Source organism: Rhinoraja longicauda, unplaced genomic scaffold, assembly GCF_053455715.1.
Source record: "Rhinoraja longicauda isolate Sanriku21f unplaced genomic scaffold, sRhiLon1.1 Scf000385, whole genome shotgun sequence".
Lineage (NCBI taxonomy): Eukaryota > Metazoa > Chordata > Chondrichthyes > Rajiformes > Arhynchobatidae > Rhinoraja > Rhinoraja longicauda.
In genome coordinates, this window is record NW_027601602.1 from 58,840 (window position 1) to 77,246 (window position 18,407).

The 18,407-nt window shown below is 44.8% G+C and overlaps 1 protein-coding gene across 2 annotated transcripts in view; it reads left to right on the forward strand.

Moving 5' to 3' along the window:
- The window catches only part of LOC144590905 (progranulin-like), a 43,072-nt gene extending 36,796 nt beyond the window's left edge, over window positions 1-6,276 (forward strand). For both annotated transcript variants that reach the window (XM_078395267.1, XM_078395268.1), the window contains 2 exons: window positions 486-701; window positions 3,630-6,276. In XM_078395267.1, coding sequence (XP_078251393.1) covers window positions 486-701; window positions 3,630-3,770 — 357 coding nt within the window. In that variant the 3' untranslated portion in view covers window positions 3,771-6,276. The remainder of the gene's footprint in view (window positions 1-485; window positions 702-3,629) is intronic.
- Window positions 6,277-18,407: the final 12,131 nt, after the last annotated feature.

The following is an 18,407-nucleotide window of genomic DNA, read 5'->3' on the forward strand; positions in this document are numbered from 1 at the left end:
CATCAAAGTTAACCGTTAACCTACAAACCTGTCTGTCTTTGGAGTGTGGGTGGAAACCGGAAAAAGTCCATGCTGTCATGAGGAGATGTACAAACTCCATAAAGACAGCACCCATAGTCAGTGGCTCTCTGGCCCTGTAAGGCAACAACTCTACCTCTGTGCCACTGTGCCATCCCAAAACATAAATTGAAAACATCAATGAACCAAGATTGACTCGTATTAATTACATAAGTTAAAACATTTAATAAAAGATCCACATTGTGTTGCATGTATCCTGTTCGTGCTAGAAGATGGTAATGCCATAAACTTTCAAGCAGTTTTGTTTTAATATCTTCCCCATAGCACCTGCTTTTCCTGTTTTTTTAAAAATCATAAATTACTTTGTGTTTGAGAAGTGTTTTTGGAAATAAAAGCTTCAGTTTCTTTGCTTGGAGTGCGAGGGCCTTCAGTGAGATGTTGTTGTTGATTGTTCTCGTCTCTTCCAGGCGGTCTGCTGTGAGGATCATGAGCACTGCTGCCCAAACGGCTACACCTGTGACTTGGCAGCCAAGAGCTGTGAAAAACAAAGTAGCTTGGTACCTGCGATTATCAAGCTGTCTCCTGTCTTTAATGTGAAATGTGATGACGAGGTCCAGTGCCCAGCTTCAGCCACTTGCTGCAGGGTTGCCTCGGGCAGCTGGGCTTGCTGTCCCTATGATCAAGTAGGTGCTTCAATAATCGCAGTTTCTGCCAGTCGCCGTTTGTCTCATTAGGGCTGCTCAGTGTTGACTTTAGAGATACAGCGTGGAAACAGGCTCTTCAGTGCACTGAGACCGTGCTGAACAGCGATCACTCTGTACACTAGCACTATCCTACACACTCTAGGGACAATTTACAATTTTACAGAAGCCAATTAACCTACAAACCCGCATGTCTTTAGAGTGTGAGAGGAAACCAGAGCTCCCAGAGAAAACCCACGCGGTCATAGGGAGAAATCCAACATCCACACACAGCACCTGAGGTTAGGATTGAACCCGGGTCTCCGGAGCTGTGAGGCAGCAACTCTTCCACAGTGCCACCCAGTGCCGTGTGGTCTTTAGTGATGGTGCTAAACTGAGCTGTATTGTTGTTGAAGGTACTTATTAATCTGTGGTTTGAGAAGATTGCACCAACCAGATTATTTTAACTGTCCACACCAGTAAATAATGTGAATAAATTAAGGCATAATGCATCTCTAGATAACTTCCCATGACCATGTCCAATAGTGCACTAAATTGGTTAATTTGCAGTTGAAGAATGCTGGTTTGAACTACAAAACATATCCTTTCATTACTGCTGCAAGGATAAAGTGCTGAAGCTGATTCTTCAGCACATTACAGCCAGGTCTTTATCTCTTGAACCAAAACTCAAGATAAAATAAATAATAAAGGTACATTACCTTTTATTTAAAAAAATTCCATGAGTGAGAGAGAATCTAGGACCAGAGGTCATAGGCTCGGAATAAAAGAGAGGAGATGAGGAGGAATGTCTTTAGTCAGAGGACGGTGAATCTGTGGAACTCATTGCCACAGATGGCTGTGGAGGCCGTCAGTGGATATTTTGAAGGTAGAGATTGATAGATTCTTGATTAGTACAGTGTCAGGGGTTTTGGGGGGAAGGCAGGAGAATGGGGCTGAGAGGGTAAGATGGATCCGCTATGATAGAATGGCAGTAGACTTGATGGGCCGAATGGCCAAATTCTGCTCCTATCACTTATGAACTCCACAATAAGCATTTAGAAACATAGAAAAAAAGTTGCAGGAGTAGACCATTCGGCCCTTTGAGCCAGCACCGCCATTCAATATGATCATGGCTGATCATCTAAAATCAGTACCCCGTTCCTGCTTTTTCCCCATATCCGTTGATTCCGTTAGCCCTAAAAACATCCAATGAATTGGCATGCACTGCACTGCCTTCTGTATTTTTGCAATGTCACAGCATTTTCCCATGGCTTACCTTGACAACCAACTCAATAAATGGTGGCACTGAGCTTTGCAATTATCCCTAACACTAGTTTGGTTTTATTTCTGTTTATATTACATTGCAGTCCCACAATTCATAATACTGAATAAGTAAACTGGATACTCTGTTAAGCATTAGTGCAGTCCTAGCCAGATTGTCTCGTAAAGTAATAGTTTATTTGGATTTTATAATCTGTGATGTGAAAGGTTAGTTTCACTAATTAGAAGGATATTGCATCTTGTAATCGGGATTGCATCAAGGTACTGATTTCTGCTGCTGCTGATCTTCTGGGGGAAGAATTGTTAAATCAGATTTCTTTCATTGAAAGTGTTCATGTATTTGAGGTAGTAATGGTTTAGATGCTTTTCCTCTCAGTTGTTAGATGCATTTCGGGACTTGGGAATCTTTAACCGTGAGGATTTCTTTAAATGAACTTAACTGGACTCCGGCAACACGGAGTAAGAGATTGCTTTGCATTCTTTATATCTTTCAACCTCAAATGGACCAGAGGTAGCAGGAGATCCAGTTGCTCTGGTTGGCAGACTTCAATTTAAATTTGAGAAGTGGTTAATCGCTTTCCTTGAAGCCCAGTGTCCCTCGTGTGCCTGATATCATTTGGCAGATTCATCTTCCAGTGTGAGACATTCGACGACTTCTTCTTATCGTGTCCACACATGTTACCAATTGTGTTTCAGCCAAAACTGAACACAACTCTTAGCAATATCATTGTTCTCTGTGAGGTGCTCCGCTTTGCATTCGTGCTCCAATAGAGGACATCTCAATAGGTGCTCCATAGTTTGTGGTTCAGTGCCACATATGCAGATAAAGTCTTCAGTATCTATAGAACCCCACTTCTTGAGAGTGGCTTTACAACGACCAGTACCAGCTCTGTCTGTTGAGGCATTTCCATTCAGCCCAGCTTGATTTGGCCCCAGGAGGTTCTTCTTTGGCACTTATGGACGGATGTCGTTGATGGGAGATTGGCTAGTCTCTCTTCCCATAATGCAACTCTAGTACTTAGACTTTAACCAGGCTAAAGATGGGTAATAACCGTGGCCATGCCAGCATCACTCATGCTAGGAACAAATTGATTGTAAGAGATCATTTCAATATTTAAATTTGGATCACAATATGGAAAGACAATTCAATTAAAATTAGAAGATATTCCATTGCACTGACCTCACTGTATAAAAATACAATTTTGTATACGTGTAAAATTAAGTGAACAGTTCAAAATGTAAAAAGTATCTACATCAGTTCAAGGACTTACTTTTCCACTAAATGTGGTGTGTGGTTGACTGTAGGTATTTTATACATTTAGGATCCAATAATTAGAGCTTGGCATAACGCCGTTCTTTCTCTAAGACAAAATAAACATTCAGAAGAAAATATTCATTTTGTTCTTTGCATTAATCTTAACTCTGCACACCATTGGTTTTCTGTTGCTCTGCTTCAGCATAGCTTTTCCAGGAATGAATGTCAGAAGGATTTAAAGATAAGGGAAAGTGAGTTCAGTGTGTGTTGTCAAGATGTTATACTGGTGTGCACCTACCCAGTTATGACCCTCTAAGATGTTATACTGGTGTGCACCTACCCAGTTATGAGCCAGCATTATGGGGTTATTAACTGATGTTGTGATTCTTTTGCAGGCGACGTGCTGTGAAGATCAGAAGCATTGCTGCCCGCATGGCTACACATGTGGTCCGGGAGCTGAAGCATGCACTCTGCAACCTTTTCATCGCTGGGACCTAACTTCCTCAAAGCGCAGAACGGTCTTCAACACCCTGTAGCATGTTTTGCGCCCTAAACCACTAGTTGTGTAATGCTCTCAAACAAAACTCTTCAATTTGAAAAATTGGGCTGTTCAAATAGGAAGATTTGGCTAACTTTTTACAATGAATAAATCTTCTGATGAAGTATACCCACAGGGAATATCTCTGGTGGTGAGTCCATATTGCAAACTGTTTTGTATGCTGATTTATTTTAGGAAGCAATATCTTTTTTTTGTAAAACCTTGGGGCCTTAAATTGAATTTTGTTTTTGTGCATTACATGGATGTTGAATGTAAAATTACATCACGTTGAAATCTATCTGCTTATTTTGCTTAAAAAATTGAAAATTCTCAGCTTGTTCACCTAAAAAAACCCAAATGAGCAGGCAACGTACCTGATTTAAATTTGTAACCCAATTGATGCTTGGCTTTACTTCAGCAATGCAGCATATTTACCTCGATCTTTAAGTTCAGTAGTAAATTTATTTGTGGTGGGCACTCTTGGTATAGTTCCCTTAACCAGATCATCTGACGGAAACACATGGTTAAATTGTGGTTGATGCAATGCAGGCACATTACCATTGGCGTAGGGTAGATGTGGAACAGGAGTATTGTTCTTTAATGTTTGGTCTAGGTGGTTATACACTTCTAGCTCATGAGCCTAGAACGGACTACCGCTCAACGTCCCTGTCCCCACTCTTTCAATTCGTTCTCTGTGCCTTATACATTTAATCGTGGCAGAGCCGAGAATGTCATCCTGGAGCCAGAGATGTGATATCTTGCCCAGCATCTACATTTCACCAGATATCCCAACTGATCTCATGCTGGAATGCCACCTGTACACAAAAATGACAAAGCACAGGAAGTCTATTCTAAAGCTCTTAATATGAAGCTTTGTGTTTCAGCAGACCAAAGGTTGAAGTGATTAGTGTAGAATTTAGCTTACTTTGCTAGAACTCCAATCTAGAGTACACTCGAATCCCAATCCCACACTCTTTAAAATTGTCGTAGTATCTACTTTAATGGTGTTTCGAAGAGCAGGTGAAACAGTGTGCTGGTTCAGAGGTATTGATAGCTTGCAGAATTTGAAATAGGAATAATTGCAAAAATTCCAGCTTATACATACCCAAGTGTTTAGGTTTTTGTGCTCACCATGGATTACTGGTCTAATTTTATAATGCAATTAATACTTGTTTAAATTTCATTAAGTTGATTATAAAAATACAGCATTCAGCAATACAATCAGAATCATAAACATGGAAATGGGCCATTTGCCCCTTCTGGTCCATGCTATCCAGTGTGAACCTTCTGTATTGAACCATCATCCAGCCTACTATACCCAAGTGATTTCAAGTGTTTGTTGACTAACTTAAGTGTTGTCAGCAATCCAGCTTTAACCCCACTCAGTACATTCCAGCTACTTACCAGTCTCTTGGTGAAGGTCCCCCATGTATCCTATCGGAATTCTTTCACCCACCACACCCTCACCCCCTAACCTTAAACCCCTGTCATCTACTTCTATCTACCTCTATTGTGGGGGATGGGGAAGAGGTTTTCTGCAGGCTACCTTAACTATACTCGTACACCCCAATCATGTTCCCTCTTAACTTCCCCAATACCAGTGGGGAAAAATAAATGGCTTCTCCAAACCCTCCTCACAACTGAAATGCTCCATCTTGGGCAACATCCCTGTGAATCTACTCTCCAATGCAAACACATCCCTCCTGTGGCTTAGTGGTGAGTCCTGTACCCAGTACTCTAGCCAAGTTCTGACAAAAGGGTTTATCAAGTTGGAGCATAACCTCCCTACTTCTGTATTCATTGGCCTGACTAATTAAGGCCAATATTCCACATGCCTTCCTAACAACACTACTTGCACTGCCCCATCAAGGATCTATGGATTTGTACTTGGACATTTCGGGTCGAGACCCTTCTTCAGACTGAGTCGTGGGCGAGGGGAACGAGTTTGTTTGAAGAAAGGTCTTGACCCGAAACGTCACCCATTTCTTTTCTCCAGTCCCACCGAGTTACTCCAGTTGTTTGTGTTTTGTGTAAACCATCATCTGCGGCTCCTTCCTACAGGGATAGGCTCCTGTCTGGTGTTCCCAAACTCCTATACTAGTAGCTTTTGTTTAATTATTTGTTCTGAATTGTTATTAAATACTCCAAATGAGGTGTATTGTTTCATAAATTCAATTAATGGCAATAATTTTCTATTTTAGCTCATTTATAATAAACAATGTTTGAAATGAGTGTTTCAGATTTAGCGGTTTGGAATGCTTGCATCTGCAAAACAATGCAATTCAATTCATTAATCAGACCCTTCCACTCATTTAAAGCACTCCATTGTTACCTTTTCACTGAAAATTGGTCAACTGGTGGATTCTGAGCATCCGCTCACTTGATGGAAAAGATGGCGCTCTATGGCTTTGGTTTACAGCAAAGGGAAATTTCATGATGGAAATCGTTATTGCTTGTACGGTGTGGCTTTCTTTCTTAGAAATAAAATTGAACTGATTTGAAAACCTCTGTAGTCAGACTGCTCCATCAGGACCTCATTACCAAAATAGCTGCTCTGGTGAAAGGCATCTGTTCCGAGACCAGAGGGTATATAGATCTGAATGTGTTCTACAATTGCAAAGGCCATATTTTGTGTTATTTATAAATGGGTGTTCTCTTCTCATATGGCATTGAGGATTCTGATGAGGCAATCAAATTAACTCAATTATAACGTGAGTTGAGCTTGCCAAAAAAATATAGCGCAGGAGAAACTTAGTGGGTCAGGTAGCATTTCTGGAGAACATGGTGACGTTTAATTTAGTTTTGAAGTTGTAAATTCTTAGATGCTACTTGATACAAATGACTGGGTAATTAGGTTTCATAGAGCAGCAAATGTCTATAAATCAGCAGAGCTATTAAATTAGCAATGCAAATGTGACAGAGGGAGGGAGGGTATTATGTGAGGGTGCCACTTGTACAAAGTGAAAAAGGAAAATTAATGGGAAACAAATCCGCTACTTTGCATCAGTCAGTGAACACTCAAAATAGCCTAAAGATATTTCAAATAGTATGGAAAAAGTTTTCCTTCCTGATGGATATTATTAAAAAATAAATCCCTTTTGGATAAACTAAAAATCAAAGTGAGGATTAAAGGCAGAAAGTTAAATACTAAACAGGATAGATACATGAATCGCAGGGACCTCCAGGAATGGTGATGGGTACAGGGACGTTGGGGTGCAATGTCCTAGCTCCCTGAAATGGTGACCCAGGTTGATAGGGTAGTGAAGAAGGCATTTGGCATGTAGGCATTTAATATAGGAGTTGGGATGTAGTATTGTAGTTATTTACCCAAGGTGGTAGTGGTAATCATGTTATTGACAAAATGCTGGAGTAACTCAGCAGGTCAGGCAGCATCTCGGGAGAGAAGGAATGGGTGACGTTTCGGGTCAAGACCTTTCTTCAGACTGATGTCAGGGGGGCGGGACAAAGGAAGGATATAGGTGGAGACAGGAAGATAGAGGGAGATCTGGGAAGGAGGGGGGAAAGGGAGGGACAGAGGAACTATCTAAAGTTGGAGAAGTCGATGTTCATACCACTGGGCTGCAAACTGCCCAGGCGAAATATAAGGTGCTGTTCCTCCAATTTCCGGTGGGCCTCACTATAGCACTGGAGGAGGCCCATGACAGAAAGGTCAGACTGGGAATGGGAGGGGGAGTTGAAGTGCTCGGCCACCGGGAGATCAGTTTGGTTAATGCAGACCGAGCGCAGGTGTTCAGCGAAGCGTTCGCCGAGCCTGCGCTTGGTTTCGCCGATGTAAATAAGTTGACATCTAGAGCAGCGGATGCAATAAATGAGGTTGGAGGAGGTGCAGATGAACCTTTGTCTCACCTGGAAAGACTGGGACCTTGGATGGAGTTGAGGGGGGAGGTAAAGGGACAGGTGTTGCATCTTGTGCGGTTGCAGGGGAAAGTGCCCGGGGTTGGGGTGGTTTGGGTAGGAAGGGACGAGTGGACCAGGGAGTTACGGAGGGAACGGTCTCTGTGGAACGCAGAGAGGGGAGGGGATAGGAAGATATGGCCAGTGGTGGGGTCCCGTTGTAGGTGACGGAAATGTTGGTGGATGATATGTTGGATCCGCTGGCTGGTGGGGTGGAAGGTGAGAACGAGGGGGATTCTGTCTGTTGCGAGTGGGGGGAGGGGGAGCAAGAGCGGAACTGCGGGGTGTAGAAGAGATCCTAGTGAGAGCCTCATCTATAATGGAGGAGGGGAAGCCCCGTTTCCTGAAGAACGAGGACATCTCAGAAGCCCGAGTGTGAAACACCTCATCCCGGGTGCAGATGCGGCGTAGACGGAGGAATTGGGAGAAGGGGATAGACTTTTTGCTGGGGACCGGGTGGGAAGAAGTGTAGTCAAGATAGCTGTGCGAGTCAGTAGTAAATGTCCGTCACTAGTCTGTCTCCTGTGATATCATATCATCATATATATACAGCCGGAAACAGGCCTTTTCGGCCCACCAAGTCCGTGCCGCCCAGCGATCCCCGTACATTAACACTATCCTACACCCACTAGGGACAATATTTACATTTACCCAGCCAATTAACCTACATACCTGTACGTCTTTGGAGTGTGGGAGGAAACCGAAGATCTCGGAGAAAACCCACGCAGGTCACGGGGAGAACGTACAAACTCCTTACAGTGCAGCACCCGTAGTCAGGATCGAACCTGAGTCTCCGGCGCTGCATTCGCTGTAAAGCAGCAACTCTACCGCTGCGCTACCGTACCGTATGATGGAGATGGTGAGGTCCAGAAACGGGAGGGAGATGTCGGAGATAGTCCAGGTATATTTAAGGGCAGGATGGAAATTGGAGGTGAAGTGTATGAAGTCAGTGAGTTCTGCATGGATACAAGAGGTAGCACCAATGCAGCCGTCGATGTAGCGGAGGTAGAGTTCGGGGATGGGGCCAGAGTACGTCTGGAACAGGGATTGTTCGACGTACCCGACAAAGAGGCAGGCGTAGCTAGGGCCCATGCGAGTGCCCATAGCTACGCCTCTGGTTTGGAGGAAGTGGGAGGAGTCAGAGGAGAAGTTGTTGAGGGTAAGAACCAGCTCTGCTAGGCGGAGGAGAGTGTTGGTCGATGGGGATTGGCTGGTTCTACAGTCGAAGAAACGGAGGGCTTCAAGACCACCCTTGTGGGGGATGGAAGTGTAGAGTGACTGGACATCCATGGTAAAGATGAGGGAGTGGGGGCCTGGGAACCGGAAGTTATCGAGGAGGTGGAGAGCGTGTGAGGTGTCTTGGACGTAGGTGGGGAGGGATTTAACCAGGGGGGCTAGGATGGAGTCGAGGTAGGTGGAGATAAGTTCAATGGGGCATGAGCAGGCAGAGACAATGGGTCTGCCGGGACAGTTCTGTTTATGGATTTTGGGTAGGAGGTAGAATCGGGCCGGGCGGGGCTGGGGAACTATGAGTTTGGAGGCAGAGGGGGGTAGATCGCCGGAGATGGTGAGGTCCGTGATGGTGCTGATGATAAAGGTCTGGTGTTTATCAGTGGGGTCATGGTCCAAGGGTAAGTAGGAGGAGGTGTCTGAGAGTTGTCATCTGGCCTCGGTCCGGTAGAGGTCAGCACGCCAGACTACCACAGCACCTCACTTGTCAGCGGGTTTGATGATTAAATCCGGGTTGTTGTGGAGTGAATGGAGGGCTGCACGTTCAGGAGGGGAGAGGTTGGAGTTAGTCAGGGGAGTGGAGAATTTGAGGCGGTTAATGTCACGGCGGCAGTTGGAGATAAAAAGTTCTAGTGAGGGTAGTTGGCCAAACAGGGGGGGGGTCCAAGAGGAGGGGGTCCGTTGGAGACGGGAGAAGGGGTCATCAGTGGGGGGTGAGGACTCCTTCCCATGGAAAAAGGCTCTGAGGCGGAGGCGGCGGTGGAAGAAGAGTGGTAATCATGTATTGTCTTTCTGCTGACTGGTTAGCACGCAACAAATGCTTTTCACTGTACCTCGGTACACGTGACAATAAACTAAAACTGAAACTATATGTATGAAGTGGTAGACAAATACAATTATAGCATTTAAATACAATTACAACATTTAAAAGGCATTTGGATACTTATTTGGAAAGGAAAGATATAGATAAACCTTGTGGTTAGTGTGTGAGTAGCGGTTGTTCAGTTGTCCAATACTAGAGGGTTTAGTTATACGGTGAGGTTGGGGGGGGTTTACAAAGTGGGGTAGAGGTGGCGGCAGGTATGATAGTGGCTTTTAAGAGGCTGTTGAATATGTACATGGGAGTGCAGGGAATAGAGGGATATGGATCATGTGCAGGCAGATGGGATCAGTTTAACTTGACATCATGTGAGGCACAAACATTGTGCTGTACAGCTCTAGGTTCTCAAAGTATTCGGTGGGATACAGATTATCTAAAGAAATGGCAGATAGAGGTAAATCTGTGCAGGGGTGAGCTGTTGCACTTTGCGAGGTTGAATGCAATGAGAAGGTATTAAGTTATGAGCAATACCCTAAACAGCACTGATGTACAGAGGGATTTTGGTGTCCAAGTCCACAGCTCCCTGAAAGTGGCAACACAAGTGAATAGCGGGCTGACGAAGGCACATGGCATGCTTGTCTTCCCAAGTCAGGGCATTGAGTATCAGAGTCAGGGAGTCATGTTGCAGCTTTATAGGACTTTGCTTAGGCGACATTTGGAATGTTGTGTGCAGTCCTGGTAGCCCCATCAACTGCAGGATGTGCAGGGCAGAGAAAAGGTTTGACAGAATGTTGCCTGGATTAGAGGGGATTAGCTACAAAGAGATTGGACAAAGTTGGAATGTTTTCATTGGAGTATCAGAGGGAGAGGGGAGACCTTTTAGAAGTATACAAAATTATTGAAAGCGTAGACAGGGTAAACAGTCAAACCTTTTTCCTGGGTGGAAATGTCAAGGACTCGAGGCTTTAAGGTGAGAGGAGCAAAATGTAAAGGCGAATGTGGGGCAAGTCTTTGTTTACACAGTTGGGGATGGATACCTAAAACATGCTGCCAGGGGTGACGGACACCAGGGTGGCAATTCAGTTGGACACATGGATATGGAGTATGACTGCAAAAGAGATTATTAAAGATGTAAAGATGCATTTGGATAGTAGTAACAGGATCGGGCCAAGTCAGCATGGATTTATGAAGGGGACATCTTGCTCGACTAATCTTCTGGAATGTTTTGAGGATGTTACAAGTAAAAAGGATAAGGGAGAGCTTTTGGAAAGCCTTTGACAAGGTCCCACACAGGAGATTAGTGGGCACAATTAGAGCACATGGTATTGGGGGTAGGATATTGGCATGGATAGAAAATTAGTTGGAAGACAGGAAACAAAGAGTAGGGATTAATGGGTCCCTTTCAGAATGGCAGGCAGTAACTAGCAAGGCTCGGTGCTGGGTCCACAGCTATTTACAAGAAATATTATTGATTTAGATTAAGGAATTAAAAGTAACATTAGGAAATTTGCAGATGACCCAAAGCTGGTGGCAGTGTAAACTGTGAAGAGGATGCAGGGTGACTTGGATAGGTCGGGTGAGTGGGCAGATGCGTGGCAGATACAGTATAATGTGAATAAATGTGAGATTATCCACTTTGGTGGCAAGAACAAGAAGGCAGATTATTATCTGAATGGTGTCAGATTAGGAAAAGGGGAGGTGCAACGAGACCTGGGTGTGCTTGTACATCAGTCACTGAAAGTACGCATAGCAGCAGGCAGTGAAGAAAGCCAATGGCATGTTGGCCTTCATAACGAGAGAATTTGAGTATAGGAGCAAAGAGGTACAGGGCCCTGGTGAGACCACACCTGGAGTATTGTGTGCAGTTTTGGTCTCCTAATTTGAGGAAAGACATTCTTGCTATTGAGGGAGTGCAGCATAGGTTCACAAGGGCAATTTCCGGGATGGCGGGACTGTCATATGATGAAAGAATGGAACGACTGCAATTTATTAGGATGAGAGGGGATCTTATAGGATCTTATAGGAACATATAAAATTATTAAACATATAAATTATTAAGGGAATTAACATGTTCCCAATCTTGGGGGAGTCCAGAACCAGGGGCCACTGTTTAAGAATAAGGGGTAGGCCATTTAGAACTGAGATGAGGAAAAACTGTTTCACCCAGATGTGAATTTGTGGAATTCTCTACCTCAGAAGGCAGTGGAGACCGATTCACGGGATGCATTCAAAAGAGAGTTAGAGCTCTTAGGGCTAACGGAATCATGAGGTATGAGGAGAAGGCAGGAACGGGGTACTGATTGTGGATGAACACATTGAATGGCAGTGCTGGCTCGAAGGGCTGAATGGCCTCCTCCTGCATCTATTGTCTGTTTCTATTAGTTAAACGTGGCATCATGCTGGGCTCATACATTGTGGGCTGAAGGGTCTGTTCCTGTGCTGTACTCTTCAATGGTCCATTGTAATATTTACCATTCACTATTTTAAAATTTGATGGAATATAGTCAATAATTGAATGGCGCACTTCAGAAGGTATTTGAGCCAAATAGGGAGAGTCCATAGTCACATGTCGGCTGCTCAAAATGTCATCTCCAGCACACGGATGAAGCCAATGTTCTTTATGATCGTGCAGTCAGTCATGGTCATCTTCACTGCGACAAGATGCACCCCAACACTTACACAATTCCACATCATAGAGTCATACAGCATGGAAACAGGCCCTTCGGCCCAACTTGCTCACACTGACCATCATGTCCCATCCACACTAGTCGCACCTGCCTGTGTTTGGCCCATATCCCTCTAAACTTATCCATGAACCTGTCCAAATGTTTTTTAAATGTTGTGATAATACCTGCCTCAACTACCTCCTCCGGCAGCTTGGTCCATCTCTCTACCTTAGTGAAAGAAAAGTAGCCCCTCTGCTTCCTCCCCCCCCCCCCCCCCCTCCTCACCTCCATCCTCTGTTTTTTTATTCCCCTACTCTGGGTAAAAGACAATGTGCATTTACCTTATCTATTCCTCTCATGATCACATACACCTCTATAAGATCAACCCTCATCCTCCTGCACTCCAAGGAATAAAGTCCTATCCTGCTCAACTGCTCCCTTTAGCTCAGGCCTTCAATTCCTGACAACATCCTCGTAAATCTCTATCCTTTTCAGCTTAATAACATCTTTCATATAACAGTGACCAAAACTGAACACAATACTCCAAATGTGGCTTCACCAATATTTTGTGCTGCTATAACATAACCTCCCAACTTCCATACTCAATACTCTATGACTAATGAAGCCCAATGTGCCCAAAAACCTTTTGACCATTCTATCTACCTGTGACGCCACTTTCAAGGTACTATGTACCTGCACTCCTGGATCTGTCTGCTCTACAACTCTCCCCACAGCCCTGCCTGTATAGTTCCTGCCCAGGTCAGACTTCCTAAAATGCAACATCTCGCACTTATCTATGTTAAATTCTATTCACCATTCCTTTGCCCAAACAATCAAAATCCTGCTCCAAATTATTGACAACCATCTTCACTATCTACAATACCACCCAGTTTAGTGTCTTCTGCAAACTTACTAATCGTGCCCCGGACGTTCTCATCCAAATCATTGATGTAGATGACAAACAGAATCCTGTATCATTAATTAATTACAATTCCACTGTTGCCATAGAGGGTACTGAGCTTGAGCCTTTGGTGCAGTCATCTAAACTGCACCACCATCTTACTTGGTGGTTCCATGGATAGTTTCATACTGATTCTTAAGACGAGCTTCACTTCAGTGGCCAGCCTGTTGGAAGTGAAGTGTAATGTTGTCTTGTGGAAGACTGATACAGAGGTTGGACTATCAATGCAGGCTTGCCGCACCCCAGTGTATACTGGGACACATCCACAGTGGACCTGTTGGATAGAATGACAGCTTACATACTATCATGAAACAGATGTAGAGTGCAGACAGGTTTCTGAATCAAATATTATCTTTTTCGTTTGGCAAAGGTCAGAAAATGCCATGTACCGTAGATCAGTGTTCTCTGCACAGTTTACGAATTTAATTCAGGGTGGAGATCACATCCACGACCCACTTCATGTTTGAATCCACACTGTGAATTAGAGAGCAGCTTTTCAGCTGCAAGGAGATGTTGAGAAGTTTAGGTGGTAGACAATTGGTAGATGCGTCTCTTGAAAGATCTCACAATTATAGCATCTCTTCACATCCCTGGATTGCCTTCTGTGAGGTTTTGTCAGAAGTTCCTCCTGAAGTTCTTAAATTTGGCAGGTATTATGTATTACAGAGGGAACGGTCTCTGCGGAATGCAGCAAGGGAGGGGATGGGAAGATATGGCCAGTGGTGGGGTCCCGTTGTAGGTGACGGGAATGTTGGCGGGTGATTTGTTGGATACGCTGGCTGGTGGGGTGGAAGGTGAGAACGAGGGGGATTCTGTCCTTGTTACGAATGGGGGGAGGGGGAGCAAGAGTGGAGCTGCGGGATGTAGAAGAGACCATAGTGAGAGCCTCATCTATAATGGAAGAGGGGAAGCCCCGTTTCCTGAAGAATGTGGACATCTCTGACGCCCTAGTGTGAAGCACCTCATCCCGGGCGCAGGTGCGGCATAGACGGAGAAATTGGGAGTAGGGGATAGACTTTTTGCAGGAGACCGGGTGGGAAGAAGTGTAGTCCAGATAGCTGTGCGAGTCAGTGGGTTTGTAGTGGATGTCAGTCACTGGTCTGTCTCCTGTGATGGAGATGGTGAGGTCCAGAAACGGGAGGGAGATGTCGGAGATAGCCCAGGTATATTTAAGGGCAGGATGGAAATTGGAAGTGAAGTGTATGAAGTCAGTGAGTTCTGCATGGGTACAAGAGGTAGCACCAATGCAGTCGTCGATGTAGCGGAGGTAGAGTTCGGGGATGGGGCCGGTGTACGCCCGGAACAGGGATTGTTCGACGTACCCGACAAAGAGGCAGGCGTAGCTAGGGCCCATGCAACTGCAGTTATTTTCTTACACTACAATGTTTGAGATCAGCCTCATTAGTGTCACTTGTTGAGCTCAGCCTAGAAATCATACTCTGGCCTTAGTATTTAGTTGAGAGATACAGCTCAGAAACAGGCCTGTTGGACGACCGACCAACGATCCCCGCACATTAACACTATCCTACACACACTAGGGACAGTTTACATTTTATACCAAAGCCAACTAACCTACAACCCTGCACATCTTTGGATTGTGGGAGGAAACCGAAGATCTCGGAGAAAACTCACAAGGAGGACAGACAAACTCCGTACAGACAGCACCCATCGTCAGGATCGACCCTGGGTCTCTGGCGCTGTAAGGCGGCAACTTTACCACTGCGCCACCGTGTATATCGCTTTGGAACACTTGAAATTTTAAATTCAGTTCAAAGAGACCTGTTCATTTCTCAAAAATGTTTTTAATAAGCTTTATTTTAACAATTTTACTTCAGGAACAAGCAAAAAAGATTGCACAGAATTTTGACCATGTTTTCTTTGAAAAGATCGGAGCAAACTGGAAGCAAGCACACATCTCTGTTCAAGACCACCTCATTTAAAAAAACCGTGGCCAAGAGTAAAGCAAGAGACACTGAGTCACTAGCACTAATAATCAGTTTAAAATGTCGCCACACATACAACACATCCAGTAAAAACAGTCCCAGATCATTCAACTTCCCTCAGTTGTGGCACAATATCTGAAACTCAATGACATGAACTCTCCAAAGGAGATGTGAACCGATGGCACTAAGACAAATGTCTATCAGGTTAGAAAAACGCGTTCACAATTACAATACCAATAACTCTTAAAGCAGTTCCTGTCTTGAGCCTAAAATTACAGTGTTTAATATGTGCATTAACAGTCAAGCTGAGTGCCTTAATTGAATGGAATAATTTACAGTCACATGTGACAAGCCACAGTGATATGCTTTGCTCGCATACACAAAGTATGCAAACAGTCGCCACATGAAGGGCACTGGCAAAGTTACAAAAGTCCACCTTTGTTCTCCCCCCCCCCCCCCCCCCCCCCCACGCTGGGCCTCCTTTGTTCTCCCCCCCCCCCAGGCCAGGCCCTCCCTTGTTCTTCCCCCTCCCTCACGGTGGTCAATACGCTTTTAGTTTAAAAATGAAAAGATGTTAAAAATATCCAATCCTTTAAATACTTCTGGCCCAGTCTGGTCTATCATGGGGAGAGTCGGGATTATTTCACAACAACTGTGTGCGTGGGTTCGAACCAAGAATGGAAAATGAGAGTGCTGATTCCACCAGCAACCCTCTGGCCTTTTAGCTTTCTGTGGCCAGAGCTCAGCCTGGCCTGAGGACCAGGATCACCACGGCAGCGTTTTGCTGAATAATGGTTGCCTGCGATCACATGCTCAGCCTGCACTCAATTCATAACGAGAATATCAACAACCTCCGCTCGAACAAAACATCCCAGAGAGGTACGATATGCAGCAGTACAGTTGCTGCCTTACAGTGCCAGAGACTCGGGTTTGATTCTGAGCACGGGTGCAGCCTGTACACAGTTTATGCGTTCTCCCCGTGACCTGCGTGGGTTTTAAGAAAGGGAGAGAGAAAATAGGGAATTATAGACCAGTTAGCCATACATCGGCAGTGAGGAAGATGCTGGAGTCGATTATTAAATATGTTAAAGCAGCGCATTAGGATAGCAGTAACAGGATCGGTCAAAGTCAGCATGGATTTATGAAGGGGAAATCATGCTTGACTAATCTTCTGGAATTTTTGAGGATGTAACAAGTAGAATGGGTAAGGGAGAGCCAGTGGATGTGGTGTATCTGGACTTTCAAAAAGCCTTTGACAAGGTCCCACACAAGAGATTAGTGGGCAAAATTAGAGCACATGGTATTGGGAGTAGGGTATTGACATGGATTGAGAACTGGTTGGCAGACAGGAAGCAAAGAGTAGGAATTAACGGGTCAATTTCAGAGTGGCAGGCAGTGACTAGTGGGGTACTGCAAGGCAGTACCGGGACCCGTTATTTACAATATATATTAACGATTTAGATGAGGGAATTAAAAGTAACATCTCCAAATTTGTGGATGACACAAAGCTGGGTGGCAGTGTGAGCTACAATGAAGATGCTATGAGGCTGCAGGGTGAATTGGTTAAGTTGGGTGAGTGGGCAGATGCATGGCAGATACAGTATAATGTGCATAAATGTGAGGTTATCCACTTTGGTGGCGAGAACAAGAAGGCAGAATATTATCTGAATGGTGTCAGATTATGAAAAGGGGAGGTGCAATGAGACCTGGGTGTCCTTGTACATCAGTCACTGAAAGTGAGCATGCAGGTACAGCAGGCAGTGAAGAAAGCTATTGGCATGTTGGCCTTCATAGGGAGAGGATTTGAGTCTAGGAGCATGGAGGTCCTACTGCAGTTGTACAGGGCCCTGGTGAGACCGCACCTGGAGTATTGTGTGCAGTTTTGGTCTTCAAACTTGAGTGCAGCTTAGGTTCACCAAGTTAATTCCCGGGATGGCGGGACTGATTTATGATGAAAGAATGGATCAACTGGGCGTATATTCGCTGGAATGAGAGAGGATCTTATAGAAACATATAACATTCTTAAGGGATTGGACAGGCTAGATGCAGGAAAATGTCGTCCCTTTGGTGCTAATGGAAGAATTTTCATTGAAATCGGTTATATTTTTTAAGTTATTCACATTTTAAAGTTTAAATCTATCTCCTAGGGAGGGAGGGGGGAGGGTGGAGGGAATGGGGGAGAGGGAGGAGGGATAAGGGGGGTTGAGGGGGATGGAGTGGGGGAGAGGGGAAGAGGGAAGATGGGGAGGGGAGAGTGTGGAGGGAGGGGGGAGGATGGGGGGAAGGGGAAGGGGAGGGGGAAGATGGGGAGGGGAGGGAGGGGAGAAAGGGGGGGAGAGGAGGGGGAGGAGGGAGGGGGGAGGAGAAGGTGCTGCATCAATGCAGGTGAGGTTTGGGCCCAATGGGTCCACTTGGTCTAGTGAACTAATGAAAATTGGATATGCAGTGGATGCCGGCTCCAATCCAGTAGTGGGAGTGCATATTTGAGAAATATATCTTCATATTACTTCAGCTAATATGTAGAAAATAAATCAGAGATGTGCTCAATTTTTTTGTGTGAAGTGCTGTAATCTCACGATCAATTCCACATATTGCATGAAATGCCTTACAATTCTTTTTTCCGATTTTTATAGTTCGATTTCTGGGATACCGATCCTGAACCAACATTTCTATCCTATCACTACCTGCATCCCAGGTCGGGTATAGACACACAGTGCTGGAGGGACTTAGTTGGTCAGGCAGCATCTCTGAGAAAAAGGATTGGTGAAAGGCTGGAGCGATTATGTTGAAAGGCTGGAGCGATTGGGCTTGTATACACTGGAATTTAGAAGGATGAGGGGGGATCTTATTGAAACATATAAGATAATTAGGGGATTGGACACATTAGAGTCAGGAAACATGTTCCCAATGTTGGGGGAAGTCCAGAACAAGGGGCCACAGTTTAAGAATAAGGGGTAGGCCATTTAGAACGGAGATGAGGAAGAATTTTTTCAGTCAGAGAGTGGTGAAGGTGTGGAATTCTCTGCCTCAGAAGGCAGTGGAGGCCAGTTCGTTGGATGCTTTCAAGAGAGAGCTGGATAGAGCTCTTGAGGATAGCGGA